The 13,364-nt window shown below is 44.9% G+C and overlaps 1 protein-coding gene across 5 annotated transcripts; it reads right to left on the reverse strand.

Annotated features, from left to right (window-relative positions):
- Positions 1-1,705: 1,705 nt before the first annotated feature.
- On the reverse strand, positions 1,706-13,242 carry LOC123353846 (small cell adhesion glycoprotein). Of its 5 annotated transcripts, none has more exons than XM_044995264.1 (4): positions 13,158-13,242; positions 5,135-5,229; positions 3,408-3,485; positions 1,706-2,296 (listed from the first exon to the last, which is right to left on the reverse strand). In XM_044995264.1, exons 2-4 carry the CDS (start codon positions 5,166-5,168, stop codon positions 2,127-2,129), a joined length of 282 nt encoding a protein of 93 aa, XP_044851199.1. In that variant the 5' UTR covers positions 5,169-5,229; positions 13,158-13,242; the 3' UTR covers positions 1,706-2,126. The 5 variants fall into 5 exon arrangements, with proteins under 5 accessions (XP_044851199.1, XP_044851201.1, XP_044851198.1 ...); XM_044995266.1 differs by lacking the exon at positions 13,158-13,242 and adding an exon at positions 10,081-10,286 and having other exon boundaries at positions 3,408-3,482; XM_044995263.1 differs by lacking the exon at positions 13,158-13,242 and adding an exon at positions 10,081-10,286.
- Positions 13,243-13,364: the final 122 nt, after the last annotated feature.

Here is a 13,364-nt window from a genome sequence, read left to right on the forward strand (position 1 = left end):
TAGGCTATCCCATCATACCATCCCCTCCATAAACTTATCAAGCTTATTCTTGAAGCCAGATATGTCTTTTGCCCCCACTACTCTCCTTGGAAGGCTGTTCCAGAACTTCACTCCTCTAATGGTTAGAAACCTTCGTCTAATTTCAAGTCTAAACTTCCTAGCGTCCACTTTATATCCATTTGTTCTTGTGTCCACATTGGTACTAAGCTTAAATAATTCCTTTCCCTCCCTGATATTTATCCCTCTGATATATTTATAAAGAGCAATCATATCTCCCCTCAGCCTTCTTTTGGTTAGGCTAAACAAGCCAAGCTGTTTGAGTCTCCTTTCATAAGACAGGTTTTCCATTCCTCGGATCATCCTAGTAACCCTTCTCTGTACCTGTTCCAGTTTGAATCCATCCTTCTTAAACATGGGAGACCAGAACTGCACCCAATATTCCAGATGAGGTCTCACCAGTGCCTTGTATAATGGTACTAACACCTCCTTATCTTTACTGGAAATACCTCACCTGATGCATCCCAAGACCGCATTAGCCATATCACATTGGCAGCTCATAGGCATCTGGTGATCAACCAATACTTCAAGGTCCTTCTCCTCTGTTACTTCCAACTGATGTGTCCCCAATTTATAAACCAAAATTCTTATTAATCCCTAAATGCATGACCTTGCACTTTTCACTATTAAATTTCATCCTATTACTATTACTCCAGTTTACAAGATCATCCAGATCTTCCTGTATGATATCCTGGTCCTTCTCTGTGTTAGCAATACCTCCCAGCTTCGTGTCATCCACAAACTTTATTAGCACATTCCCACTTTTTGTGCCAAGGTCAGTAATAAAAAGATTAAATAAGACTGGTCCAAAAACCGATCCCTGAGGAACTCCACTAGTAACCTCCTTCCAGTTCACCTTTCAGTATGAGCCGTTGTAGTCTCCCCTTTTAACCAGTTCCTTATCCACCTTTCAATTTTCATATTGATCCCCATCTTTTCCAGTTTAGCTAATAATTCCCCATGTGGAACCGTATCAAAGGCCCTACTGAAATCGAGGTAAATTAGATCCACTGCATTTCCTTTGTCTAAAGTGAAAGAAACCCTGTAGTGGAAAACACTGAATAATCTGCTCATAAGGCATGTTTCTTTAATTGGCCTCTGTCAGCTAATGACTGTCCTCATTTTGAGAGACAGTGTGCTCCAGGGGTTAAGACACTGGGTTGGGATCAGGAGCCCTGGGTTCTTTTGCAGCTATGCCACTGACTTGCGGTGTGACCTTGGGCAAGTCACTTTCCCCATCTGTGCTTCCAGTTCCTCTCCCACTTGGTGGCCTTTTAGACTAAATTCTTTGGGGCAGGGACTTACTAAGTAATTGTACAGAGCCTAGCATGATGGAGGCCTCCAGGAAATACAACACAAATAATAACTTTATTAACTTTGGCCCTTAATCTAGTCCCCCCCTTCCTTTAGGCAACCTGAACATTCTTTGCTCGAGGAGGGGGAAACTCTAGATCAGGGGTAGGCAACCTATGGCATGCATGCCAAAGGTGGCACGTGAGCTGATTTTCAGTGGCACTCACACTGCCGGGGTCCTGGCCACTGGTGCAGGGGGCTCTGCACTTTAGTTTAATTTTAAATGAAACATCTTAAACATTTTAAAAACCTTATTTATTTTACATACAATAGTTTAGTTCTATATTATAGACTTATAGAAAGAGACCTTCTAAGAACATTAAAATGTATTACTGGCACATGAAACCTTAAATTAGAGTGAATAAATGAAGACACGGCACACCACTTCTGAAAGGTTGCCGATCCCTGACCTAGATGTTTATTAGTCCATATTACAAACCGTACAAGGAAGTGCACTATCATCACAGCTGGCACTTTTACATTGTAGTTCTTCCAAGCGAATACTAGGTGGGAGATCCTTGCCTTCAGTTTAATAATCGTTCTACGCAGTGGAACAATGATTGAGGTTAGCATTGTGCACATGTTAAATTAATCCAAGTAGGAAAAGTGTAATAAATTAGGGAAAAAAAGTCTCTAGGTCCCAGAGTCCAGGAAACATGGGCAATTTAGCATCAAACCTGAGTACGGCGTAGAAGCTGTTAGCCCCACTGAATGGATTATATAAAATATTCCTCCTTTTCTCCTTTGGAAGGGAGGTTCTCCATCTGTACTGACACATCTGCTTCTGGTTGCTCATAGGTATGGTAGCTACCTTTATTCTTGTACAGGTATATGATGATCACTACCAGGACTGTCAGTAGTGTGATGAAAACCACTGTGATGACACCTTCCGAAGAAGAAGAAAGCCAGGTTAGGATATGGCCTTGCACACGTCAGCCTCTAGCAGCTCACTTAGACATCTGCTTGATCTGTAATAGTACTAGCATTGGTCATAAGAGCAGCAGAACAATATGGGCTGCTCGCAGGGCTACATTTATTTCAAACTGGGAAAATAGTACAAAAGTGTATATTAAAAAATAATTCTCTGTAGGGGACAAAAGAGGTACAGAGTGGTACACCGCTAGCCTGGGATTTAAGGCCTGGTCTACACTGGGTGTGTGTGTGGGGTGGGAGGGGGGGGGGGGAGAATCGATCTAAGATACGCAACTTCAGCTACGAGAATAGCGTAGCTGACATCAACGTATCTTAGATTGACTTAGAATCACTGTGTGTCCTCGCAGCACGGGATCTACGGCCTCCACTCCCCCGTCAACTTTGCTTCCACCTCTTGCCGAGCTGGAGTTCAGCAGTCAACGTGAGAGTGATTGGGGATCGATTTATCGCGTCTACACTACATGCGATAAATTGATCCCCGATAGATTGATTGCTACCCACCAATCCGGCGGGTAGTGTAAACGTATCCTAAGTCTAGATTCCATTCCCTGCTCTGTCCCAGACTTCATGTGTGACCTTGGCCATGTCACTTTGGCCAGATTTTTAAAGGCATTTTGGATCCTAAAGATGCAGATTGAAAATCCCACTAGGTGCCTATCTGCATCTCATCATACAGCAGGGCCAGGGAGCAGTGGGAGAGTGGTCAAGGGGAGATATCTAAGTTCTGCAGCTGTCAGCTGGATAAAAGCGCTGTTATCACAGTTAACCCCTCGGTGTGGTGTGGTGCATTCCTGGCGTGCATATCTACCGAGTGCTGAAATTTTGTGCCTTCGCTTGGAATTGCCAAGGTCATCCGTCTTGCAGTACGGCCCCTTGCGGCAGTGAAAAGAATCATTAATGCCTCTGCGTGGAAGAAAGATGAGTAAGTCCTGTAAGGTGAGCTACTTTGCTTAGGCTCTGAGTTTTACCCAGAAAGTGTCTATATACCTATGTATCGTGGTACAGAGCAGAGTGATGGCCTGTGTGCTGGTTGGGATCAATGTGCAATGATAGTAATGTCCTACCTGCGATGACACCCACACTGGCTTCTTCTTGGAGAGACGGCGTATTTATCCTCTTCAGAAAAGGGGTGGTCAGCTCTTCTTCACAACGCCAGGGGGTGAAATTGAGAAGAGAGAGGAGGGAGGGAAGAATATAAGTGACACTGTTATTGAAGCATCTTCAAGGCACTTACAGTAAAGCCTTTGGAGGCATCTAGTTACACAAGAATAGGTCTTATCCTAAGACTTGTTTAGTAGTGTTGGTTGAAAATTTTTCATTGAAATAGTTTTTGGTTTGAAAACAGGTTTAAAACAAAAAGGAAGCATTTCTTCACACAACGCACAGTCAGTCTGTGGAACTCCTTGCCAGAGGATGTTGTGAAGGCCAAGACTATAACAGGGTTCAAAAAAGAACTAGATAAGTTCATGGAGGATAGGTCTATCAATGGCTACTAGCCAAGATGGGCAGGAATGGTGTCCTTAGCCTCTGTTTGTTTGCCAGAAGCTGGGAATGGGTGACAGGGGATGGATCACTTAATGATTACCTGTTCTGTTCATTCCCTCTGGGGCACCTGGCATTGACCACTGTTGGAAGACGGGATACTGGGTTAGATGGACCTTTGGTCTGACCCAATATGGCCGTTCTTATGAAAATGCCCTTTTGGCAAAAAAAATTTTTTAGTGAAATTGTATTGACAACATTTTGTTTAGAAAAAAAATAGGAAGAGTTTTGATAAATGTAAAAACAGCCCAGTTTGACGCTTTTAGATCAAAAAGTTTTGGTTTTTCCATGGCAAAATGACTCTGGTTTGAAGCTTACTTCATTATATATTTTTAAAAAATGGTTGCAATCCAAACTAAATGTTTTGATAGACCTGAAATGTGGGTGGTTGTTTTTTTTTTTTTTAAATTTTGGATTTTTGTCCCAATTTGAGTCAATTTTTTTGTCCTGAAATTTCATTTTCTTGCAGCATGGAAAATCAGTTTTCTGACCAATTCTGTCATTTACCACAGATGAACGCTCGAATGAGAGTGAAGTCTGGAAACTTTTAAACCACATGTTAATTAATTGAATGATTAGAGCAGTGACCTTGATTAGCAGCCCAGAGGTAATCAACACTTTTTGCCAAATCTGTGGACTTTAATGGTGCAACATGCCTGTTGGAATCTGTGAGTTTTGCTCAGTTCAAGACTCCAAGACATGGTTTAAAAGGCAGAACTGATTTAACAGCATCTTTCTCATCATTCTGTGGCATTATGTAATCGGGCTGTCTCCTTGCACAGTGTGTTATAAATAGCAGCAGTGCTACCAGCAGGAATGGTCTGGCAGTAGCTCTGTTCCAAATTGTCTTACAAGTTCTCAACTTGAGACAATTTCTTCTGGCTACATTTTGCTTCAACAGGGAGTGAGATTCTTTGTTTAGGGATGTGGGTTTGTCTTCATGTAGGACAATTATAAAGGGGTCTTTTGGATAGGGAAAATAGAAGCTGCATGCACAGCATGTGTTTTTCCTGCAGTTTTCAGCAGAAATAATCTTGCATTCACAAATGCTTCTACAGTTTGGCTTATTATAAACTTCTGCCCCTCCTGCTAAGATGATGTATTGTAAGATGAGGCCACATATAAATCTGCCTCTTCATTTCGTGTCATGCAAGAGGTGTTGCTTTACCCTGCCAGCTAGTAAACCAAGCTGTGATTTACTGACTCCTTACCAGGCCTGCAACCTGCCAGGCTTTCAAGCGCTTCGTACCTGTAGGTAGCGGAGGTGGTGGAGTAGCTGCCATGGATCTAGCTGAGTTGCAGGTGTTTTTGTCCTTCCACTTTAAATTTTGGGATCTTTTAGAACTACAAAAACAGCAAGAAAAGTGATGTTAGATTTATTAGCGTCTTACAATGGGGAATGTAACTCAGTTAATTACCCTTATGCTTAGTTATGGTAGAATCTGAACTTTTGATCAGTCACCCAACATCAAAAAGAACAGGACGACTTGTGGCACCTTAGAGACTAACAAATTTAGTTAGTCTCTCAGGTGCCACAAGTGCTCCTGTTCTTTTTGCGGCTACAGACTAACACGGCTGCTACTCTGAAACCAACATCAAAAGCAGCACTTACTTAAAGAAAACAAAACAGTCTAATTTGTGCAGATCTCATTGGAATAGTTGAGCCCAGGGTCAACCCAGGAGCAAGTTAAGACAAGCGGAGATTGGGAAAGCCCAGGTGGCTATCCAGCATCTTCAAGCAGGTCCTGTTCTATTTGTTGGTTAAGCCAGGATCAGAGCAGACCAATGATGAAGTGGGGAATTGTCTCTAGATGTGCAATTAGTTCTCTGATTCAATTTAAGCACATATGACACTTTGCACCTTTAAAATGCTTTCCACGCACTAACTAGTAAGTCCTTACAACTTCTGCGCCATGCATATAATTTTCTTTGTCACAAAAGGCGACAATGAGGCACAGATATGTTAAGGCCAGAATGTCTAAAGGTGGCCTTTGATTTGGGGGGCTTTAGTTTTGAGTGCTTCCCAGGGAGCCACAGCGTCTGTTGACTTCACTAGGAGCGGTGGGTGCTCAGCCCTTTGAAAACTGGGCCCGATGGGCACCCTGAATCAGAGGCCATTTTGAAAACTTTGGATTCAAGGCACAGAGTGTCTTTAGAACTTCTAGGCCTATGTTCATACCACTAGCCCAGTGGTTCCCAAACTTTAACAACCCGTGAACCCCTTTCACGAAAATATCAAATCTCGTGAACCCCCTCCTAAAAATGAATATTTTCAGGGATTTTCTCCCTTACCTGAGCATAAATTATAGAAGCAGTGACCTTGGAAATAAGTTGGGTTTTCTATGACACACTATTTATTACTACATTATTATTTATCATGACATTATTAATTTTATTACATTATGAAAATGGCAACACTCTTCCAAGATTTCACTTTTGTAGCTCATATCACTTCGATTAAGCCTTCTACATGTTTCATCAAGGAGTACCAGACGTGAAACAGCACGAAGGTATTTAAGAAGCCAACTCAATAAAGCATTCCTCCCACAAGCATTCAGGTCTTGAGCAGTCCAGGCAAACAACGCATGACTACAACAAAGCTTAAACTTGTTCTGCCAGGAAGTCCTGGTCACGGGGCTCAGGCTGCCAGACGGCGTGCGTGGGGTCTCTAAGGACCGCTCTGCCTGCCATTACAGAATTTTTTTGTCTGAGAACCCCCTGATACATTTCACGAACCCCAGTTTGGGAACCACTGCACTAGAGTTAGGGATTCTTGTTTTCAGTTTGACCTTTGCCATCACTCTCCTGATCAGGAGCACTCTTAATGCGCTCCCTGGGTGGGTAATAGGGTTACCACCTTTGAAATGCAAACCTCCGCCCCCTCGCACTGCAAGTCCACCGCACTCCCAACCACAAGGCAACTCTGCAACCCCCCACCTTCAGCAGCCACTTGTTATCTAGAGAGAACACAGAGAGAAGACTGATAACAATGCAGGTCTCCTCACTCTTGCACGACTCAAACCCTCTTTCACAGGTGTGCAGTGTGCTTGTGTGTTGGTGGGCAGTCAGCTGCTGTATTTTCAACAGGTTTGATCTGTTCTCACTTAAACTGTGGAAGTGGGGAACCACTGCACCATCTTTAGCTGGACACAAACGTTTAACATTAGATATCCCAGTGTATTGTGAGAATGCAAATCTTTAGACCCATGTAAAAAAAAAAAACCCCAGCAGAGTAAATTATTTTTCCGGCAACTAGCAAATCCACTACAAAACCCAGCCAGGCTGGTCAAATACCAGCCAGGGGGTAACCCTAGTGGGTAAGTACATGTATACAAAGAGACTGAAGAGTTAGGTGAGAACGTCTAGGCTCTTATTACAAGAGCACGTCATTCGACAGGATGTGTGTGTGTGTGTGAACTTGCTACATTTTTACTAATTGTCAGGGGGATGCTCAATTAATAGACTTGATTAGTTTCTAAAATCTAATAACTCTGAATCTTAGTGCGTAAGCAAACTCTGAACAGGAAGAGTAAAGCCTTTAACGTGAAAAAATAAAGACTTCTAGATAACTGGCTCTAGCCCAAGCAAGTGAGATGTCTTACCACATTCTGCTATACCGCGGTTTGCATTGGCTAAGTCCAAACATCTTGCTTACCGAAGTAGTGATGCCTGGCATTCATATTGCCTTTTTTTCCACATTTAAAAACACTACCTCAACCATTAAACATGTGGAAAACTTCAAGGGCTAATAGGCTGCACTCAATACTTCCATGATCTTGTAAAGATTCTTCTCAAACACCTTGTCAGAGGAACCGCCCTCATCTCCGCATCTCTGGTTTAAATGGCAGTTGCAGTTAGATCTCTGTGTATTTTATCAGGCAGGGCTCTGCCTCATACACCTTGTTCTAAAGGCTGAATGACTCACCCAAGCACTTGCAATAAAATTGGCAGCTGCTTCCCGACTCAAATCAAGTGACTCAGCTGCTGTGCAGGAACTGACCACTAGGTGTCAGGCTAAAATAAATTTTAAAACAGCCCTTCAGCAACATTTCCCCACGCTCATTTCAGCCCCTATTGTTACTCACACCTTCTTATCAACTGTTGGAAATGGGCCATCCTGATTATCACTACAAAAGTTGTTTTTCTCCTGCTGCTAATAGCGCACCTTAACTGATACTTAGTATCATGTTCTCTGTGCATATAGATCTTCCTACTGTATTTTCCACTGCATGCATCTGATGAAGTGGGCTGTAGCTCACGAAAGCTTATGCTCAGATAAATTTGTTAGTTTCTAAGGTGCCACAAGTACTCCTGTTCTTTTCTTTTTGCTGATGCAGACTAACCTGGCTACCCGGCTGACACAAATTGGGTCAGAGAAGTGTCCTACAGTTTCTACTTCAGTATCAGTCTTTGTATTTAAAAGCACCTTGTTAACTTAAGAGCCTGTGAGGCTGTAAACCCAGATGTTATCTATTGAAACTGAAAGATCTAAATTAGTTTCTACTATTTACCCTCCATTTTAGTCTGCGGTTGACTTGGGGCCAGATGGTATCTGCTCCTTAACCAGCTCATTATCATCTTGGGTTCTCCCCATGTGTGTTGTGTCCACCTGTTGTCTCTCATTTTATACCTGCATTTTAAAGCTGTCCGGGGCAGGTTCTGCCTTTTTGTTACATGTTTGTACCGTGCCCAGTACAATTGCTCTGGGATCTTACTTAGATCGTACTGTAACACCTAACGAGAGGCCTGCACAGCCAAGCAGGAGTAAAGGAGAGGAAGACAGCCCCTTATATCCCCTAGCACAGTGAAGTGGACAGAAGTGGCCTTTGTAAGACCAGTAGCTTCTCTCATACCTGTGCAGGCAGGCAGGGGCAGAAACTTCATTTGAAAACCGCCCCCCCCCCACCTTCTTCCCCTCCAAAATTGCATCAGAGCTGAGCCAGCATGAGGTGGGAAGTAATCCACAGGGGAAGCAGCGAGCTGTGACTCTGAGTCACAGTTTGTCCCATGATCTGCTCTTAAGAGCTCCACACTGCCTCTTCCACAGGCCAGATTGTGAGACAACACACCAGCCCTTCATTTGCTTGGGCTCCTGTTCAGCTGGGCACTGAAATGTGAGCACAAAACATACCTAGCTACAACCAACAAAACTCAGCTACAGAGCAATCCAGGAGTCGCTGTGACCCGCACACACTAATGCCATAGTGAGAGACTAGAAATAAATTCTACCTCCAGAATTCAGAGTAGCAGCCGGGTTAGTCTGTATCCGCAAAAAGAACAGGAGCCCTTGTGGCACCTTAGAGACTAACACGTTTATCTGAGCATAAGCTTTCGTGGGCTACAGCCCACTTCATCGGATGCATAGAATGGAACATATAGTGAGGAGATATATATACACATACAGAGAGCATGAAACCAACCAACTCTAAGAGGCTAATTAATTAAGATGAACTGTTGTCAGCAGGAGAAAAACACTTTTGTAGTGATCATCAAGATAGCCTGAGCCATTACACACCTTGAATCTATTTCCCCATGTTAAGTATCCACACAGCTTCTTGTCAAACTGTCTTAAGTGGGCAAGTCCCACCTTTTCACATTCAGGGGATCAGGGGTGCAGGCTCTGAGGTGGGATTGGAGGAGAGGTTTGGGGTGCAGGAGGGTGCTCTGGGCTGGGATTGGGTTTGGAGGGCAGGAGGGTGATCAGGGCTGGGGCAGGGACGTGGGGAAAGGCTCAGGGGTGCAGGCTCCAAGCGGTGCTTACCTCAAGCGGCTCCCGGAAGCATTGGCATATCCCTTCTCCAGCTCCTATGTGGAGGCGCGGCCGGGCGGCTCTGCACGCTGCCCCGTCCGCAGGCACCGCCCCTGCAGCTCCCATTGGAGCGCCGGAGGAGGCCATTGGAGCGTGGCCGTGCCGCGGCTTCCAGGAGCTGCATGGAGCGGCCCCTGACCCAGCGCCCCAGCTGGAGCACCAGAGCAGGGCAAGCACCAGACCCCGCTCCCCAGCGGGAGCTCGCGGGCCGTAATTTGCCCACCCCTGGTGTAGGGCCGAAGGAGAACCCCAATGAGTAGAGCATGCTCCCAGCTTGCTGGCTGTGCAGTGAACCTCAGTCCAAGCACTGGAGGGAAGAGAAAGGTGCTGCAGAAACGCAAGAGCGAGTGTTGCAAAGCAGAGCCCCAGCAAGGGCTTTACCTTACAAAGGTGCTGACTCAGACAGGCCTCTCCGAAGCTCCAGTCCTGCCAGGTGCTGGGCACCCTCACCCTTGACGTCAGTGGGACTAGTCACTTGAGTCCTGATTTAGGGCCAGCCTCTGAAAGGACAAACCACCACCACCAGCTCCTTTGGGAATCCAGCTCTGATTTTGAGAGGCTCTGGTCTCTAATGCTCCGTCCCTCTCCAGCCTCCTTGCTGATTGGGTGTAGTTCCACAGCCAGTGACTCACTTCCTAACACACTGGATATTTACTAATCTGTAAGTGGTTTTAAAGTGACATGGTGTTGCATATAGCTGTGCACGGAACCAAGGTTTTGGTGCAGTGGCCGTTGCGAAAAAGAAACCGTTCACAGGGAAGCGAAACCAACATTTTTTTGCCACCAAAAAGTTAAAAAACAAAACAAAAAAGTCATCTTGGGTTTGAATGAAATGTTTCATTTGACTCAAAACATGTAGTTTCCAGGTATTTTAAAAATCAAAGCAAAGGCAGTCACAAAGGGAAGGCTGATGGGGCTGACGCCCCATAACCATTACCCCCGTGCTTACAGCATGCTCCGACCTGGCACATAGAAGACACATTTGAATCCGTTCTGAAGCAGGGACTTTGAACCCAGCCTCCCACATGAGTGCCTGAATCACCTGGGTATAGGGCACGCTGCGGTGGGGGGTTGCAATCTCTTCTGTGGAAGCTGTTCCACTTTATATCAATCGATTTTCATTGGAGCAGGGACTGCAACCCAGGCCTTCCACATCCCAGAGTCTCATTTTCTCTTGCTAGTCCCATTTGTATTGCAGTAGCAGCTGGGGCCCCAGTCTTGACCCAGGATGCATTGTGCTAGGTGCTGTACAAACGCAGAACAAAAAGATGGTCCCTAGCCCAAAGAGCTTACCAGCCAAGTCATGCTGCCATGGTCAGGGATGCCTGCACAGTAGAGGCTGGATGGAGACACCCCCCCTCCCCCCAATTCAGTTTGCAAAAAGCAATGTGACTATCAAACCTAAGCTAGATTCCAACCAGTGACCTAAAGGCTCAATCTCTCACTGCCAATAAACCTAGACAGCTGGTCTTCCCCCCCCCCTTTAGATTAGATTTCCAGAAAGCCTTTGACAAGGTCCCTCACCAAAGGCTCTTATGTAAATTAAGTTGTCAGGGGATAAGAGAGAAGGATCCTTTCATGGACTGAGAACTGGTTAAAAGACAGGGAAAAAGGGGTAGGAATAAATGGTAAATATTCAGAATGGAGAGGGGTAACTAGTGGTGTTCCCCAGTCCTAGGACCAATCCTATTCAACTTATTCATAAATGATCTGGAGAAAGGGGTAAACAGTGAGGTGGCAAAGTTTGCAGATGATACTAAACTGCTCAGGATAGTTAAGACCAAAGCTGACTGTGAAGAAGAACTTCAAAAAGATCTCACAAAACCAAGTGATTGGGCAACAAAATGGCAAATGAAATGTAATGTGGATAAATGTAAAGGAATGCACATTGGAAAAAATAACCCCAACTATACATACAATATGATGGGGGCTAATTTAGCTACAACTAATCAGGAAAGAGATCTCAGAGTCATTGTGGATAGTTCTCTGAAGACATCCAGGCAGTGTACAGCGGCAGTCAGAAAAGCAAACAGGATGTTAGGAATCATTAAAAAAGGGATAGAGAATAAGACGGAGAAGATCTTATTGCCCTTATAAATCCACGGTACGCCCACATCTTGAATACTGCATACAGATGTGGTCTCATCTCAAAAAAAGATTTACTGGCATTAGAAAAGATTCAGAGAAGGGCAACTAAAATGATTAGAGGTTTGGAACGGGTCCCATATGAGGAGAGATTGAAGAGGCTGGGACTTTTCAGCTTGGAAAAGAGGAGACTAAGGGGGGGGGATATGATAGAGGTATATAAAATCATGAATGGTGTGGAGAAAGTGGATAAGGAAAAGTTATTTACTTGTTCCCATGATAGAAGAACTAGGGCCCACCAAATGAAATTAATGTGCATCAGGTTTAAAACAAATAAAAGGAAGTTCTTCACACAGTGCACAGTCAACTGTGGAACTCCTTGCCTGAGGAGGTTGTCAAGGCTAGGACTATAACAGGGTTTAAAAGAGAACTGGATTAATTCATGGAGGATAGGTCCATCAGTGACTATTAGGCAGGATGGGTAAGGAAGGGTGTCCCTAGCCTCTGTTTGTCAGAGGGTGGAGATGGATGGCAGGAGAGAGATCATTTGATTGCTACCTGTTAGATTCACTCCCTCTGGGACACCTGGCATTGGTCACTGTCAGTAGACAGGATATTGGGCTGGATGGACCTTTCATCTGACCCAGTACGGCCGTTCTTATGTCTCTAACAAGCCCACCATATTCTGGCGTGGTTCTAGCTTCTGCTCTTTGTATTCCGCATGCTTCGTTTCATCTGTTTATTTGGGGAGGATTTTTCACTTCCTGCACATTCCAACGGAAGCCCGGTTGACAATTCAACCGCACTTGTGAGAGGCTTTTAGAAGAGTCTGCTGAATTTACACGCCAGTGCAAACACAGCGCCTTGATGCCGCAGTAGCAATCTAGAGGGAAACTCTGAAAGAGGAATAAAGATGAAGGGGGAGCAGCATTTTGGCTTTTGCATCCTGCCTCTGCTGCCAACAGTCCAGAAGTTGAAAACCCTCCCTCTGACTCTGAGCCTGTGCTGAACTCCTGCAAGCACCACCGAGGGCAGTACCCTCAGGATTTGACTCACTGGGCCAGATTCTCAGAAGTGTTAAGCATCCAGCAACTCTCACTGAGGGGCCTATATGGGAGCGAAGCTCTTTCGAAAAAACTTTGGTGTTTGTAGTTAATCCACTCCAACCGAGCCTTCACCAGGGTCTCCCTGGTTTGTTTCTCCCTTACGCCACAGACCATATTCAGCTGTGGGGCTGGATTGGGAGTTGATTGACACCCCAGGTGAGCGGAGATGGCTTGTAAAGTGGATCAGAACCAGTAGTGACAACAAAAGTAAGTCTCTATACCCAAAACAGCACTATGCTGCCAGGAAACCCTCCCCACCTCTCCCCACTTACCTGATATTATGTCATCAGAGTAAAACACTCCAGCAGGGTGAGGTGTTTGCAGACTTCCCTTCCACCACCTATACTCACCGAGCTCCTGAAACTGCTGGGAGGCTAAGGCGTTCCCTTCCGCCTCACCTTTCCAGTTTCCCCACGTTGATGATAAAAGGCACAGTCATCCGAATGCCTTCCCCTTGTTAACTCTTCGTTGGCAGGCGA

The sequence above is a fragment of the Mauremys mutica genome, chromosome 20 (assembly GCF_020497125.1).
Source record: "Mauremys mutica isolate MM-2020 ecotype Southern chromosome 20, ASM2049712v1, whole genome shotgun sequence".
Taxonomy (NCBI): domain Eukaryota; kingdom Metazoa; phylum Chordata; order Testudines; family Geoemydidae; genus Mauremys; species Mauremys mutica.